This window comes from Schistocerca piceifrons, chromosome 2 (genome assembly GCF_021461385.2).
Source record: "Schistocerca piceifrons isolate TAMUIC-IGC-003096 chromosome 2, iqSchPice1.1, whole genome shotgun sequence".
Taxonomy (NCBI): domain Eukaryota; kingdom Metazoa; phylum Arthropoda; class Insecta; order Orthoptera; family Acrididae; genus Schistocerca; species Schistocerca piceifrons.
This window is the reverse complement of record NC_060139.1, coordinates 450,058,216-450,077,154: the sequence shown is the minus strand read 5'-3', so window position 1 is coordinate 450,077,154 and position 18,939 is coordinate 450,058,216. Positions and strand designations below refer to the sequence as shown.

General features: G+C 38.2%; 1 protein-coding gene across 1 annotated transcript in view; it reads right to left on the bottom strand.

Annotated features, from left to right (window-relative positions):
• Positions 1 to 1,815: 1,815 nt before the first annotated feature.
• LOC124775474 (innexin inx2-like) overlaps positions 1,816 to 18,939 on the bottom strand; it is an 81,152-nt gene continuing 64,028 nt past the window's right edge. Inside the window, exons 4-6 of the mRNA XM_047250306.1 lie at positions 7,863 to 8,102; positions 5,053 to 5,336; positions 1,816 to 1,942 (exon numbers count right to left, since the gene is read on the bottom strand). Of these exons, the coding sequence (XP_047106262.1) occupies positions 1,816 to 1,942; positions 5,053 to 5,336; positions 7,863 to 8,102 (651 nt within the window). The remainder of the gene's footprint in view (positions 1,943 to 5,052; positions 5,337 to 7,862; positions 8,103 to 18,939) is intronic.

The window sequence follows — 18,939 nt, the reverse complement described above, 5'->3', positions numbered from 1 at the left end:
CAGAAAATTTGCACTCTTTATTCCCTATCAGCTAACAACTTGCTGCTTTGTGTGACACAAAATTATTAAATATAGGTTACATAAAACCAGTAAAGACATGAGACAATACGTATTTCTTCAATCCTTAGCTCCTAGATTTTTTTTTTTTTTTGCTAATACTTTACATGGCATGCTTTCCTTTCTGCGAAAGAATCTATTACATCATCAAAGTACGTCAAATTGAAATGTTTAATACTGAAAAAGGTGTTATACAAATAGGACCCAAGATGTGTGGTTTCTCGATCTGATTACGTCTATTTTGTCACTGTCTACTAGATAAAACAAAATAGGCCATTCTAATATTGCAACAATTGTTAGACACACCAAATAAACAACATTGTTTTGGCACAAATGATAATTTTTATAATGAAACTATATAATTCACAAAGTACCAATATCAAGTGCCTGTTAGGTCTACTAAAAGCAAAAAGCTTTACATTAGGAAACAGTTTCACACTTCATTCATACGCTCCAGTTTCTCAAGCATGAGATGTAAGAGTAGTAGTACGAAATTTTTATACGAACTTTTAATCGTCATAGTGTTCCATAATTTGTGTGATGTCCCAACGAATCTAAAGTAAACAGTTGTGACGTCAAGCTCATCGGAGGCAATTTGTTGTTACGAAGCATTGCATATTCTTCCTAAAGCCTTTGACACATATTGCTGTCAGCAGACGCTTGTATGAGCACTGTATTTTGTTGCTGTATATGGCGCATTTCCTTTGCAGTTTAAGTTTTATTTTCGTTTTTTTCTCTCGTTTATGTTTTATTGTTGCAGTAGCGGGATGCAGTAATAACCTTTGTTAGAGTATCGGTTCTTACAAGTCAAAATTTGAAAAATTTAACTGAAAACAAAAACAATGAAAAATTCCCGGAATTCTAAAAAAATCGCGGGTTTATCCCAGTTTTCTCCAGGATGAAAAAATTCCCAGGTTTTTCCCGGATCTCCCAGTTGTCCCGGGTTGTATACACCCTGCTGAAGCCACTATAATAATATTAATAAGCTTTTGTGACCAGAACAACGGTATGCAGTGGCTGGACTGAGCTACTCTGAGGCCAGTGTAGGACATCAAAATACATAGTATGCAGTGGTTGGATTGAGGCATACTGGGCAAGTGTTTCAAACATTGCAAAATCGGCACTGTGACTAGGTTAATTAAATGCTGCAATGTAGGTGCCAAGGTCAAGTAATGCTGTGGGCTTCATGTCTGAGTGTTCCATGTGGGCACCACATGATCACCAAAGATGGCTGCAAGCAGCAGATATGCAGCAGTGCAGCATATATTCTGGACCAGAGATCTTGACAACGTAACATATGGTACCATGCCGGTGCCATAATGTTTGTACAGAACTTTGGTCGAGGGGGCAAAATGATGTCATACGGAAGATGCACCGTGAACAATCAGATAGCAAAAAAATGGTGAGAGACTACGCCTGGCACTGTCGAAACAAACAGCAATCCTGGGGAAGGCAGCAACTTCCTATTCGTTCACCAACAAAGGACTCACGATGCCACTCCAACAGACTTCAGTGGCTACACAGTCTTGGGCACAAGCCTCTGTCTCCAAGAAACTGAGATAGTTGAGTGGTTGCCACAGGTACTCACTATTGCAACTGATTGAGTGCATTAATGGAGGTGCACGATCTGGGGCACAGTCCCACATCTGCCTATCAACAAAGCAGCACAAATGAAGATCCCCAGAGAGTGACCCACCATGTCATAAGGTTACACGGCTACCTGATGCGAATGCATTAGATGGGCCTGATGGTCAACAATCACTGAGAGTCCAGCAGGGGGCATGCTACATATGGTGTTATATGCTCCAATGTAACCTGAGCTATGAGAACTTCAACCATGAGCGAGTGTGGCAAATGCAAGCAAAGACCAGTGTTACTTTTTTTCCTAAAATAAAAAAGTGTCAAGTGTTTTCTTATAACAGACTAACATATCTCTTCTGTAAATGAACATCATTTCTTGAATTGCCCTTTGTCTTGTTAATACCTCCTTTGAACTGGGCGTTGTCATCTTAACAAAACAATGTAGAAAAAACTGGACTGCTGCTGCTTATTAATAGTAGTAAAATTATAGGAGGTGAGATTCCCACTTGTATTAACAGAATTTTTGATAGTTAATTTGACGGAATAATTTTACTGTTCAATGTGGATATAATTTAGGACTGGGTATTGAGCATCTTTATTTACGTTGATTTCATCACATTATCTTTTTTTCTTTTCTTGTCGAGTAGAAGTGTTGATTGTACATGAACAATAGTGTACTTTGGAAAACATGAGGTTTCCTAGTTGGTGTTCCAGTCTAGCAGCCAATTTTTGTATCACATGAAGAAATGCATATAGGACCTTCCGGCATCTTCTACTGTTTTCGACGTCGTGATACATTAGGTTCTGTTTTGTGCAGCACTTATAAATATTATGAGTCCTACATATTTAAGTTCTGTGAAATGTATAAAATCTGTGTGAGTGATACTTCTAATTCTTCAATTACAGAGTTCTACAATGAGTAATCCTCTATATATTTTTAATACTCGTTACATAATGCATGGGTGGTTAAGCCACAGTTTATCAGTAATGCACCATCTTGTACCTTAAAATGTCAAGTTTTCTACTGTGGAGCATATTCTGCAAATTAACTGAGCTTCTTTAATGCCTTAACAATTTTCCCTATTTTGAAAATACAAATTTTTGTTAGTTGTCTCAACAGCTTCTACTCCAAAATGTTTTTAATTCATAATTGCTATTTGATAACACTTCTTTACAATTTGATCTCTCTCACTGACTGTTGGCGAGTAGCAGAGTAATAATTTAATACAGAGACTATTAAACGCAGTTTTGTCAAAATTTTCTCAATGGCAGCACCTTTAAATTTGAACAAAATCTTTGTTCCTAAATACATGAACCTTGGAAAAAGTTCTCACATTAGGGAAATCCTTTTTTTTCTAGTTAATTTTTGCAATTTGAGAAAAATATTTCAGCACACAAAAAGTGAATGCTTTTAGAATTGGGGAGAAGATAAATTTGTTGCACAACTTGATTAGAAGATGGGATTGGTTGATAGGATACAATCTGAGGCATCACGGGATCACCAGTTTAGCACTGGTGAGAAGTGTGGAGGGTAAAAATTGTAGAGGGAAACCAAGAGATGAATACAGTAAGCAGATTCAGAAGGATGTAAGTTCCAGCAGTTACTTGGGGATGGAGAGGCACAATAACAACAAAGTGAATGCTATCACTTCCAAATGGACTCACTAAGAGGCAAAAGCCTGAAAAGTGCTCCAAGGTACAATACTATCACCTATATATGCATAGAAGGAGTCTTTTCTTTATTCTCATAATTCACTTCCTCAATTTTTAAAACAATTTATGGTGGGAATCTTCTACACTCATACTCTTTGGTTTGCATGAGCTAGCTAGTGAGTCTGACATTCTGGAATTTTAGCACACTACACACACCAGCATTCTTTCAGTATTTAATGTGTGACAATGTATGTAAATGAAGGGGAGCTACAAATGTTGATGAGACCCCAAAAAATGGGCTCCAATCACAGTAAAAGTTAACAACAATGTTGAGATGGAGATTTGTACAAAGAAGTCAAGTGGTTATTCATATATAATAAAATAGATTGGAGTTTAGCACAAGGAGTGTGTGGAAGTCTTTCTAATGTAAACAGAACTGAAGTGACCAATTAGAACTGACTTGATTTAATAAGCTATAGGAAACAATAGTACAAGCACAAACTGGTGTCACTGAAATAATTTAAGATCAGGTAAATAGTGACTTCTGCAGAGTGAGAGTTTGACAGTAGGGACTGCAAAAAGTGAGGATGTGGATGGCATAGTTAGGAACTTTCATTGTTTGGAACCAATAAACCAAGCTTACATACACTGTGTTCTCTGTTATAGTAGATCCTTATCATGTGTAATTTCTAAGTTAGTGCCCTTAGTTATAGACATGTCACAAACAATCCTGTACAGTAAGCCATCTACCTTAAAAGATTGATCATCAAATGACAGGAAACGGTAATACAACGAGAATTTCCAAGGGAGATCTTAAGATAGCATCCAATAAAATCAGCACATTTAGAAAAGCTGGATAAAAACAGAAGCTTGGTAGAGTAAAAAGAAGATACTGCCTGTTTCAAAATAGCTGCTTTTCTATTAAAAAAATAAAAAAAAGGAATGCAAGTAATTCTTGTGATCAGTAATATTAATAGATTATACTGGTCACAGTATTCAACTCACCAGGAACAAATGAAGATCCTGAAAAATATCCCAACAGAGGGGTCAAAACAACAATTGTTCAAGAAGAAACTGAAGAGGAACATGATAACTTACTACTAAGTAGATATTACCTTCAACTAGTCATAATGATTTGATAGTATACTTAAGTAACATTCAGCTGCTTATTCTATATGTTAATATGTAACTTGCCTTGTTACCAACCCCTGAAAGCAGTTATAGGGGTACCCAGTCTGAACGAATGGACACAACACCACTATGTCCTCAAAATGCTGCACAAGTTGTTATGCTGTTTTGTAAAAGGGTCTTTATGTTTAACAGCCCTTCTTGTTTCAGTGTATGAAAACGTCCAAACCAAAATAATCTTAACTCAGACCCTGAAAATTGTATTTACATATTCTAAATTTCATTTTATTACATCAAAATATCTTTTTATAATTAGTTCATTATGGGCAAATGTTGTTGTTTTCACAGTAGGAATGAAAAGGTTTAGCACACTTGAACAGATGCTGTCTCAGAGATAACCGTACATTTAGATCTAAGACTTATAATGCACTGGAATTTTGCTTACTGCTCTTCTCTTTCAAAGTTCAACTATTACATACGTCTAACATTTAGGCTACTGAAATACATAAGAAATCTAAAAACTATAATAACAGAAATTAAAGTTACATCATATACATTAGGCACAAAGTAGAAGCTACTCAATATGAAAATCAAATGATACTTTGTCAGAACATGAACTAGCATGCGAATTACGCTGAGATGGATGTCTTCTTAGTCAAATATCTATCCAGTTCTATCAGCAGTTCTACAAAAACAAAAGGGTTGACATTCTTGCTAAGCTGAGTGAGCAAAAACCAGTTTCCAACAGGCAGAGAATGTCCCAGGTGTTCAGCAACATTCCTTGGAAGCAGGCGAGCTTTTGCCCACAGTAAATAGACTCGGGTATTAACACTCAGCAAGATGATTGCACGGTAAACTAGTGCCACTGCAGACACCACAGCCAAAGCCACAAACCAGAACCATAAGAATAGGAATACCTGGAACAGCATTTTGGGTAATCAAATACAATTTTAATCACATGTGATATGAAAATATTATGGAGGAAGAACAGAACTGTAGGTTACACTGATCTAAATTTGTGAAATATATATGCAATTCATTCAGATGTACTGTTGCTATGTCCAATAATTGCAGAAGTTCAACAATATAAATGTTGTTAACACTTTACAACGGCAGGGCAACCTATGGTGACCCTAAGGCCTGATTTACATACTTACTTAAACTTGTGGTCTGTTTCATCACATGGCAGAACAGTAGCACTCCCAATGCATAAAGTCTAAAGTCAAAATATAGTGTACATTTCATTTATGTTTATGGGGTAATGCACCAATATGAATGGCACTTCTTTCCCAACATGCCAGGCCATCACATTATGCCTCAAAACACCATTTTTGAGAGTACATTCATTTTATGTTCACCCCGTCTTCAGATGTTTACATTTACTTACGTGCTGTGAATGCGTTTTCCTTTTTTTCCCCTTAGGATGTTTGTCAGTAGGTGTCTTAAAAATTTCACTACGCCATTAGTAAAGGAACAATGTTCATGAGATGTCAATAATGTAACATGGGATGTCAGGTACCTGGAAATGTCATCATGGAAAAATAAACACTTAAAGGGCAACTGGCTGTAACTAATTCATTATAAATTAGCTTAAATTTCAACACTGCAGTGTTCTAATGTGTCCACACCAAAGAAGAATTATTTACTAATGTAAATATGAAATATCCAAAAATATGTTCTGAACGAAGCATAAATGTGAGGGCCTTGCTTGCTCTCTCTCTTTCACAAATTTCTCGGGCAGGCTATATGGAAACCAATTGTGGGCTGAATCAAGCCTTTGGGCCACTAGATGCCCACCTTTACTCTAGAACATGACAATTTCTATTACACATATATTCATAGCACCCATGAACATGTTTTAATCTTGCATGGTAAGTTCAGGTTCATATATTATATGTGGCTGAAAAGAAATACATTATCATGAAATATATAACTAAATCTGAGGGGGAAATTTCTTAGAATGTATGCCAGAATCATGGACTATAGGAAAAAGCATCATTTGAGATGTAATGCTACAGAGTGGTGATGAAAATTAAGTGGACCTAAGACACAAGGGACGAGAAGATTATTTGCAGAATAAGCAAGGAAAGAATACGTAGAAACAATGGCTAAATGATGAGACAATGCTATGCTAAGAAATAACTTCAGTGGCACAAAGGGAACCTGTAGAGTGCAAAAACTGTAGGGTAAGACAGAGACTAGAAAACATACAACAAATAATTATGGATACTGATGTGTTATTCTGAGATGAAGAGGTTGGCATAGGAGTGAAGTCAGGTAAGACATATCAAATCAGTCAGAATTCACATTTTCTATAATGTTCACTTGATTCTCCTAGCTGGTACACCAGTCCTGATGAGCCACAACTTAGGGCTTTTTCTAGGAAACTATTTCATGAAAGATTTAAGTTTTATATTTTCCACCAAACTTAGGCTTAGTTTAAAAATGAGGCAAGATGAAACAAAGAACACTGTCTACTTCTTTCTTCTAGTGTTACACAGAGGGTATTATCACAATACATAACATTTTCTTACATCCTGTGCTACTTGTACCACTAACATTGCAAATTATGGGTAAATTAAAAAATATATATAAACTACGATTTTCCTTCTATGATGCAATACTTACATGCTACTGAAATTTGAAATTATCACAAGTTCACATACACAACATTTATGCTTAAAGGGCTGTATACCTAAACATGCCAAGAATATCTCCATTAATTTGTCCATAATTAAAAAAAATTGTGATTTTCTTTTACTTTTTTTACTATCTATGTTACTTGCTCTTACTACAATGAAATATTTCACTCCAGGGCTTTTTTTTTTTTGGGGGGGGGGGGGGGGGGGGGACTGGGCACCCTGAACATTTTCTGTTAACCATTATTTCCTTTCTTTGTAATACTGTCATTCACCACTTCAAATCACCAGCATTTGGCAAATTAAGTATTAATATCTTCATAGACTTCTGAATCAGTTGCCTATTCACAAACAGGCATACCTCAATAATGGCAGTGTTGTTAAGGAGTATAATGCTGAAATTTGAAAGAAAAGGAAGAAAGGATTAGGGTTTAGCACCTCATCAATATTGAGATTATTACAGATGGAGCATAGGCTTGGTTCACACAGGTTTGGTATAGCATAATGAGCATGGCTTCATTAAAGAATCTCCCTAGTTTTCACCTTTACTTATCCAGTGCCACCACAAAATTACTATATCAGGACAGGACTTTTTATTCCACTTCTGCTGAAGTTGTGTCTAATATTTTAACCTCTGTGTCGTCCTACTCTAACCGAAACTATGAATTTTAGATTCTATAATGACTTAATATGCTTACTTATGGTCCTGCTACTAAAGTGGCTAGAAAAGAATTGCACTTCCACATTAAATCAAATGAATAGATGTTTTAGTTATCATTGCTTGGCAACTCAGACAGTTAGTACCTTATCGTTGATATTGTTCAGAGGTAGAATACACAGGGAATCCATCTTGGACATTCCCCCAGATGTACCAAAATAGTACATCCTGCATTTGGCTACTTTGGGAAACATGTGATCCAGAGGAGATGGCATTGTTTGATTTTTTAGACCAAAATCTGTTGATGATGCATATTTGATAAAATTTGGCCCAAGAAATGCAAATTCTCCTCCAAGAAACCTATCCAGCAAGATGATCTGCAATACCTGAAATTAAGAAAATAACGTCAAACTGTTTTTAGTTACATGAGGAACATATAACAAATGAATATAGATTTTTGTGGAGCTGCATACACACTTCCTCCAAAACGCCAACCATTTGCATAAAATTTGAAAGAAGAACATTTTTTATAGTTATGTTAGAAATGAGAAAATGTAGAAATACATCCCTGCAGGGGGACATAATTTTAGATGTGAACTCTGTAAGGATCAAGATATAATACTTAATAAGATATGACAATTTTTCTCTGCCATAGAATTTTAGGTCACACTTTACATTTAATTTCAGAAGTTCATTGTGGTGGGTCATACAATCACAACACTGTCACACTGTGACTGGAATATCAACACGTTACTCTTGGCAGTTCTTTTAATAGCTGCAGCTAAAATTCCTTATGGTAAAATATCAGCCAGTTTCCCATTACACTGACCCATATTGCTAAGTTTTATATAACCATATAAAAATATGGTTTCCTTTTATGTTCAGGCAGGTCTCTAATAAGATGTGGTTGTGGAGCAAACAGGATACACAACATTTTATCAAGACTCTGCGTGAATCAAATTACACTGAATGCTAAATAATGCTGTATGGCTAGAGTAGTCACAAGAAGGCTCACAAGCTGCATGCAGCTCTTGCTTCAATGTATTGGGGCTCATGAAGTAAAGTATGTAATTATACAATAATGGAAAGGCAACCAATCACGTGTGGAGCACAGTAACACATAACAGCATTTACACTAGCTTTTGGGCATGCTCTTCTTCTGGCTAGTGCTTTAAAAATAGTATGAATGCTGTATTCTATTAGGTGTTACTGTGCTCTACTGATCAATGTGCTGTATGTGAGTGCTTGCCTTCCCTTACTTTGTATATTGCTTCATCCATGAATTTCTATTATTGTTATATAAAAACATAAATAAAGTATAAAAATAATAAACATTTAAAATTGTATGAAGTAAAAAGTAATGCCCATATATAGATACAAATGATACTCCTTGCATAGATTCACAACTGAGCAACCTTCTTGTCACTGCACCGCACCGGCTTTGCAACAGCAGAGATCGAAGTTCAGACAGCGGCTAGTTACATTCACAGCTAATAATGTGATTACTTTTCTCCGTGCAGTATCACTGTTTAAGTTAACTTGTGATTATTGCTAGTGTCCTAACAGTAGCTATGTTATCTAAGAAGTGTAAATATGAAGAAGAGAACAGTTTTTAACATTTTTTGTAGAGAGGAATGGTAAACCAATGTGTGTTTTGTGTCAAATGATATTGTCATGGTACATGGCCAATAATCTGAAACATCACCTTGACACTAACCACAGTGGTTTCAGGAAAGACTTTCTTGTTGGTTCTCAGTTGAGAAAAATTAATCTGACATCACTATAGGAAAAACTTTAAGGGCAGAGTAGGGTTATGGCTATGTTTACCATAGGTGCAGATTTAAGAACCTTACACAAAGGGTGAGTTTGTAAAGAATGATATTGCACATGTCATTTCTATTTTAGACCTCAAAAATAAGAAACTACATAAAATACCAACTTCTAGACATACAACAGGAAGGCATGTTCTGGTATTAGTGATGATATTGTAAGTAATGTGCAAATATAAAATAATATAAAAAGTGACTGCTCAGCAATGAGTCTGGCTTCGGATGAGTTTACAGATATACAAGATAAAACTCCAAGTTTCCATATTTGTAAGATATGTGTTGAATTACTTGGATTTGGTGGAACAGCTCTTAGAGCTTTTTACATTGAACAATACTGCTCTATGTTGTGACACTGAAGAAGGCCTGGAGGTGTTTCAGTGAAATATGCAGTGCCTACTGGGAAGACTGCCAGCATATAACAAATAAAAATCATGACCCTGTGGGGCTTTTAAATGCAGATACTTCATATTGTGTCCACTGTTACTATTCACAGACAACATTAAGCATATAAACATTTCCAATATTGACTTGTTATGCAGGTGGTGCTAAAAATTGTAAGCTACATTCCTTCAAATTCCAGAACACACTGACAGGTCAAATCTTTCATAGAAGAAATGTGTACTGATGACCCTTCTACTGATGTGTCTTGGCATTGCTTAGTGAAGGTAATGTTCCAGGCAGATTTTTCAAATTATTGGATCCAATAAAGCTATTTTTGCAAGAAAAAGGAAAATCTTTCCCTCAACTTGATGAGCCACACCGGCTTACATTGGCTCTTATTACTGATGATGTTCAGCATTTACTAACACTAAACACAAAGTTATAATGAAGAGTGAAATTTATTTGTGATTTAGTGCAGCCTGTGTCATCTTTCATAACAAATTAAGACTCTTTCAGAAATAATTTGAGACTAAAACATTTGCTCATTTCATATGCCTGAAGACAATTACTGAAAGTCTGCCTCTATTTCAGGTGCAAATACAAGGTTATTTATGAGAATGTCTGCACTTGCTGAAGAAATATAAATGTAAGATTTATTAATGTATGGAACGTTCTGGTTGAGAATAACAAATTATTTAGGAGTGAAGGACACGACTCACTTAAAGACAGAAGCACTGCGTCGTCGACAGGTACATACACAAAAGGCACCGAGCTTTACTTTGCTAGCTTTCAGAATGGAATTCCTTTCTAAAGCTGTAGGAGGAACATCCACACAAACACACACTCACTCACATGCGCACACTTGTCTCCCTACATTGTACTCATTCAACTACTGAATCGAATGAGCACAGTGTAAAATCTAGTGAGGTTATCACAGATTCCGAATGTGAATTAATCAGGGTGAAATTGAGTATCAAAGAACAGTCAAAAATGGAGATCAGATGCTTCTTTTACAGATCACCTGGGTCAGGATCTGTAGTTGTAGAGCACTTCAGACAGAACTTGCAGAATATAACTAGTAATTTACCTGATCAAACTGTTGTAATAGGGATGACTTCAACTTACCAGGTATAGGTAGGGAGTGTTATGCCATAAAAACTGCTGCCAGAGATAGGGATTGGGGCATTGTTCTGGGTGTCTTGTCTGAAAATTACTTGAACAGATAGTTTGAAAATCAACTCATGACGGTAACATCTTAGACCTCCTGGCAAAACTTATCAAATCAGTTGACGTAGAGGAAGGAATCAGTGATCATAAGGCTGTCACAGCATCTATGATGTATTGAATCAGTCAATGTAGAGGAAGGTATCAGTGATCATAAGGCTGTGGCAGCATCTATGATGACTCGTTCTACAAGGAATGTTAAGAAAAGTAGAAAGATAGATTTACTCAGCAAGGGTGACAGGATACAAATTTCAGAATATCTCAGCAGTCAGCATCAAATATTTGGTGAATAGGATGAAGATGTGGAAGACAAACAGAAAAAATTGAAAGGCATCATTCAATATACCCTAGACAAGTATGTTCCAAGTAAAGTTATAACTAGAATTGTGGAAGGGGTCAAAATGACCCCTGTCAAATGTTTTTTGTTCATTGTCATATCCAATTTATTTACTTTGTTAATGAAATTATGACTTTTTCTGATTTTTTCTCCTCTAGCTGAAGATATTTTAGTATTTACAAAATATTTTACTTTTCCTCACCATTTCATTCAGTATACCTAGAACGGTGGAAGGGGTCAATTTGACTGCACTGTAATCTCTTCTAAATGTAAGTAAATTATCCAACAATAGTGGCAACAGTGAGTAGTAATGTAGAGCAGTTCCTCCTCATTGTTGCAACTTGGCACATGTACATTCCAATCTGCCACAGCTTACGTTGTGTCATTCAGGCAGTCTTTTTCTGTGGAACACATTTTCAAACTCTGATGAAGTGTCACATCTCTTAGAGAATTCCAAAGTCGAATCAGAAATTGACTTCTCTGATGAAGATGATGGTTATGTACCTGACACAAGTGAAGATGAAGACACTGTGAATGAGAGGCGATTAACGAAAGAGGATTCAGATGCTGATATATATCAATCATCACCTCTTTCACAACAGCAGGTACGGTTGTAAGCGTCTACAAAGATGATTGCAAGGGATGGAACTATGTGGGAGATTGGAAATTATCCATTTTCTGGAAGGCAGTCCACTGTGATTGTTCTGAAGGAGAGAGGAGGTTCCACTGCTTATGCTTGCAACAAGTAGACAGTTCTGTCTTAATTTTGCAGAAGCAATGCCATGTCTCATGAAGAAATACACAGAATCAAATGCTCACAAAGTACTAAAAAACAATGACTGGACTGTTTCACTTGAGAAACTGAGAGCCACTGCATATGTTTGGGGTGTATTGTGCATAAAATTTATGCCTGTGGATGACCTCTGGTTGCACTCTTGGGGGCCTGCTTTTATCAAGGACATTATGCCAAGGGACAGATTTCAGGAGGTTCTTAGATTTCTCCGTTTTCATGAAAAATCAACCTGGGCTGAATGCCTGGCAGCCAACAAATTCGCTCTTGTATCTGAAATTTGGGGAAAGTTCACTGAAAACACTATTTGCGCTTACCACCCAGGAGAAACTATAACCATTGACGAGCAACTGTTACCAAGCAAAGCAAGATCCAGGTGTCCAACAAACCAGACAAATGTGGTCTCCAAATCAGACAAATATGGTCTCAAGTTCTGCTTGGCTGTTGAATTAACGACAAAGTATATATTTAATGCTTTCCCATTCCTTGGCAAAGAGGACACGCACAGAGAGAAACAAGCACTTGGAGAGTACGTCGTTCTGCGTCTCACGGAAGAAATGTGACCACAGGCAATTTCTTTACACCTCTTCAACTTGCTAAAAATCTCAAAGAAAAGAAAACTTCATCAGTTGGTACAATTAACAAGATCCGCAGTGAAATCCTCGATGAAGTAACGAAGCCGAATGCTGAAATACACTCCGCCACAATATTGCACAATAATGGTAACACAGACTGCACCTTGACTGTACACCAAGGAAAGAAGAATGAAAATGTCATTCTTCTGTGTATGAAGTAGCAATAAGCAAGGAAGGAAAGAAAAAACCTGAAACTGTAACGTTCTACAATGCAGCAAAGTACAGGGTGGACGCGGTTGATCAAATGACTCGTAAATATACTATGAAGGTTGCATGTAGGAGATGGCCAATGAATGTCTTCTACAACATACTGTACATGGCAGCAAAAAATGCATGGGTCATCTATAACATAGTAATGAACAAGAAAATGGAAAGGAATAAGTTCACACTTTAATTGACAAATGAACTCGAGGGAACGAAAGAGCAAGAACATCAGGCAAAGGAAGAGGATATGGGACTGACATCACCTAGAAAGCCAAGGAAGTGCAAAATCAGGGTCTGCAAAGGCAAACAGACCAGCGAAAACTGTGTAAAGTGCCACAAATCTGCGTGCGGAAAATGTGTGCATGAAACACAAATCACCTGTGCTAAGTGCGTCTAGCAGCTTCAAATGACTTGAGTGAAAATTAATACAGAGCTTTTTGTAAAACACATGTGAATGTAAAATGGACCAAATATACTAAATGTGTCTTGAAGGGTGTATGAATAGTTAATAAATTAAAATTTATAGTTAAGAAACTTGTTAGCAGTAGTAACAATAAATTGGTATGGTATATTGTTGTTCAACAAAATTAGTAATTATTATTTATAGTTGTAAATAATTATTGTGATTACTAGAAATATAGTATGGATCAACAAACACTAAAAAAAGTACTTGCTTAAGTCAAATATGAAAATATTTTATACGGGTCAAAATGGCCCCTTTTCGCTGTTTTAGGAATGTCAGAAACTCTGCCATTCTAGTGTTAAGGGATGGAAAGATCTACCTTGGTTAATAGCCATGTTAGAAAAGCACTATGTAAACAAAGAGCACTTCATCTCAGATTCAAGAGAAGTGAAAATATAGGTGACAAACAAAAATGAATGAAACAAAAATGAGTAAGGAAAGCAATAAGAGAAGCGTTCAATGATTTTGAAAGTAAGACGATGTCAACCAACCTGAGTAAAAAACCTAATAGATTTTGGTCGTATGTAAAATTAGTAAATGGGTCAAAATCATCTATTTATTCTCTCAGCGACCACACCGGCACCGAATCTGAAGATAACAGAGAGAAGGCCAAAATACTGAATTCGGTCTTCTGAAGTTGTTTCACAGTGGAAAATCATAACACTGTCCCTCCTTTCAATTGTCCTACAAACGTCAAAATGGTGGATGTTGAGATAACTGATGGCGGAATTGAAAAGCAGCTACAATCCCTTAGTAGTGGAAAGGTGTCAGAACCAGATGATGTACCTATAAGATTCTATAAGGATTATGTGAAAGACAGATCCACACAATTATAGACCCATATTATTGCTGTCAATATGTTGTAGAATTATGGAACACGTTTTATGCTCAACAATTATGACATTTTCAGAAAATCAACAACTCTTCTATAAAAGTCAACATTATTCTGCAAATAGACACCCTGTGGAACTCAGCTCGTTCTGCTCCACCATGAGATCCACAGCACAGTGGACAAAGGTGCTCAGGTTGATGCTATGTTCCTGGATTTCAGTATAACATTTGACACTGTCCTGCATTGCCGTTTGATGAAGAGAAAAAAAAATACAAGCTTACGGAGTATCGGAGCAGACTTGGGATTGGATTCAAGACTTTCTTGCAGATAGAACTCAACATGTCGCCCTTAATGGAACAAAACCAACAAATGTAAAGGTAATATCTGGAGTGCCACAGGGAAGTGTTGCTGTTTACAATATATATAAATGATCTAGTAGAAAGCGTTGGATGCTCTTTAAGGCTATTTGCAGATGATGCAGTTGTATATACCAAAGTAGCAATGCTAGAAAATAGTAAGATTTTGCAGAATGACCTGCACACAAAATTATGCTAACAAAATACACAAGTTTCATACATAGCACTGACCAGACACTACTAGATCCTTCTGTACAAGTTGTGATACAGCATCACATATACAGTTATTACAATCTCAATCTCAGAGATTGGTTTACCTTAGATATGCTATGTATGACATTGCGTGAAGCTGAATTTTTCAAGGTTGCGATTAATCATGGCAACTGGATTACCAGAGTCACAAAAACAATGACATTCCACGGTGTAATGGTTAGTGTATAGAATTGATGTGTAAAAGGTTGTAGGTTCATCTCTTGTCAGTCATTTACATTCAATTAAATGATTTAAAAGGCAATGGTTAGCATATAAACCTGACGTATGGAAGGTCATTGGTTCAAATCTCATCAATTGCAATGAATATTTTTCTAAATCTAATCAAAGACTTATTACTATTTTCATCGACATATTGACTTTTTTATTTACTCTTATTTTTCTTCTTATCATCCTCCCCCTCCCCCCCAAAAATCTATTTCTGTCACCTGCTCATCAGTTGGTAATGCGGCAGTCTATGTAACCAGTATGAGGATATTTTTAGGTAACCAATGGCAGCAAGAAATTACAGTTTGCTTTTATCACTAAAACTGTAATTTTTCTGTTTTGAGTTTGCTCATAGAGGTTAGTAGTAAACAGCATGAACAAAGAAATTGTGATTGCAGTTCTGCCACAGATTGTTGCTCACCATTTTCTCAGACACATTGCACATTGTGAGGTTGTAGTTAGTTAGGACATAAGTTTCAATTCAGGGCTACAAAACATGTCGATTGCCTCAGTTCAGACACTGGACACTTAAAATAATCTGTCAACTGAGCACCTCCCATTTCTGTCACACTTCGTGGTGGCTGCTTCCAACATTGCTTCACATTACAGGTCAACAGCATTTGTGAAGCAATCCACCATGTTTGTGTGTCTCCTCTAACCAAAAGGTAGCTGGCAGGAGATGGGCGAACACTGTAGCTGCAAGTGACAGACATGAACTATCACGTAATTTTAACCATATTATAGAATGGATCTTAGATCAAGTATGTATCATTGCTAAATTAAAATAGTGAAAGCAAGAGCTTGGAAACCTGTTAAAATGTGTCATTTGAAGTGGAAAGGTTACCTTCAAAAATATTTACTAGGAAGTGGGGTTAATTTTTTTCATTAATTTTGGGCTGTAGGACATCATGGCAGGAAAGTACATTGCAACATTGCTCTTGTTGACTTAGAGGTGCCCAAAATATCAACAAGAACACAGCACCTACACAATGACATGGCACAAGTATTATATTTCTGCAAAAATGTAAAATGATTTTGTATTAGCACATGAACTACGCAATGAGATATTCTACATATTTTATTTCTGCAAAAGTGTTAAATGATCCTGTATTAGCACATGAATTATACAATGAGACATTCTAGATACTGGTACAAGTATTTTATTTCTGCAAAAATGTAGAACGATTCTGTATCAGCACATGATCATTTCATGATACTTATAATGCAGGTATCTGCCAACAGAAATTCAAGCGTACTGACATCACATATTGCAACGAAAGCAAGAGGACTGTATTTAGAAATAAGCATTTCAATATTAAGTGAAAGGCAATTGTGGATCATATACAACAATTTCCTCAATGTAAGTCACACCACACATCATATATGTGGAACCTTAGACCTGTCCATTTATACAGCCCTCCATTTCTTTTGAATCTGATACAGCCAAATTCTACACTCCTGGAAATTGAAATAAGAACACCGTGAATTCATTGTCCCAGGAAGGGGAAACTTTATTGACACTTTCCTGGGGTCAGATACATCACATGATCACACTGACAGAACCACAGGCACATAGACACAGGCAACAGAGCATGCACAATGTCGGCACTAGTACAGTGTATATCCACCTTTCGCAGCAATGCAGGCTGCTATTCTCCCATGGAGACGATCGTAGAGATGCTGGATGTAGTCCTGTGGAACGGCTTGCCATGCCATTTCCACCTGGCGCCTCAGTTGGACCAGCGTTCGTGCTGGACGTGCAGACCGCGTGAGACGACGCTTCATCCAGTCCCAAACATGCTCAATGGGGGACAGATCCGGAGATCTTGCTGGCCAGGGTAGTTGACTTACACCTTCTAGAGCACGTTGGGTGGCACGGGATACATGCGGACGTGCATTGTCCTGTTGGAACAGCAAGTTCCCTTGCCGGTCTAGGAATGGTAGAACGATGGGTTCGATGACGGTTTGGATGTACCGTGCACTATTCAGTGTCCCCTCGCCGATCACCAGTGGTGTACGGCCAGTGTAGGAGATCGCTCCCCACACCATGATGCCGGGTGTTGGCCCTGTGTGCCTCGGTCGTATGCAGTCCTGATTGTGGTGCTCACCTGCACGGCGCCAAACACGCATACGACCATCATTGGCACCAAGGCAGAAGCGACTCTCATCGCTGAAGACGACACTTCTCCATTCGTCCCTCCATTCACGCCTGTCACGACACCACTGGAGGCGGGCTGCATGTTGTTGGGGCGTGAGCGGAAGACGGCCTAACGGTGTGCAGGACCGTAGCCCAGCTTCATGGAGACGGTTGCGAATGGTCCTCGCCGACACCCCAGGAGCAACAGTGTCCCTAATTTGCTGGGAAGTGGCGGTGCGGTCCCCTACGGCACTGCGTAGGATCCTACGGTCTTGGCGTGCATCCGTGCGTCGCTGCGGTCCGGTCCCAGGTCGACGGGCACGTGCACCTTCCGCCGACCACTGGCGACAACATCGATGTACTGTGGAGACCTCACGCCCCACGTGTTGAGCAATTCGGCGGTACGTCCACCCGGCCTCCCGCATGCCCACTATACGCCCTCGCTCAAAGTCCGTCAACTGCACATACGGTTCACGTCCACGCTGTCGCGGCATGCTACCAGTGTTAAAGACTGCGATGGAGCTCCGTATGCCACGGCAAACTGGCTGACACTGACGGCGGCGGTGCACAAATGCTGCGCAGCTAGCGCCATTCGACGGCCAACACCGCGGTTCCTGGTGTGTCCGCTGTGCCATGCGTGTGATCATTGCTTGTACAGCCCTCTCGCAGTGTCCGGAGCAAGTATGGTGGGTCTGACACACCGGTGTCAATGTGTTCTTTTTTCCATTTCCAGGAGTGTATTTCAACAAAAGATATGTAACTGATCATACTGGTCACTATTATTGACTCACATTAAGCTGATGCAATAAGACTTGTGCAAAAATACAACATATTTTCTCCTTCTAGGGCCTATTACTCCCTTTGATTACTGGTGTACGAAGTTGTACTATGATGACATGCTAAAATGTAATGCCTCCAGGGTGGCTACTCAAACTTAGGAGATAAAAAGAAAAATTCTTCTTCTTCTTTTGCTAATGCCTTTGCACAGGGTCGGCTTGGTTACAATCGCATTTGGCGAGGTTAATTTGAAGGGGTGGCCAGATGCCCTTCCCGCCGCCACCTCGTACCTCCCGGGATGGAATCAGTGTACCCCAGCTGTCTGCGTCTAGTGTAAATCATGAAACAGTGTGACTGTGTTTCAAATGTCTGTAAGTCATGTAACTGAGGTGGGATGTGGGGACCAGCCCAGTATTCAGTTAGTGGGATGTGGAAAACCACCTAAAAACCACATCCAGGCTGGCCGGCACGTGGGCCCTCATTGTTAATCCGGCGACTGGATGCAATCTGGGACCAGCACGCCCACCCGAGTCCAGGAAGCAGTACATTAACACTCTTGGCTAACCTGGGGGTCCGAGATAAAATGAAAAATAAATAAATAAATTTGCTGAGAGTTCCAGGTGTGAGGGTGAAGATGGTGTCAAAAGCTCCTGATAAGTTAATGGTGAGCATGATGGGTGGGTTAGGATGGTGGGCTAAGCTATAAAAACCACATTTTTTGAACATTGATCATTCATGTGGAATAATGTTCATATAAGTATTTTAAAATTTGTGATTTGTA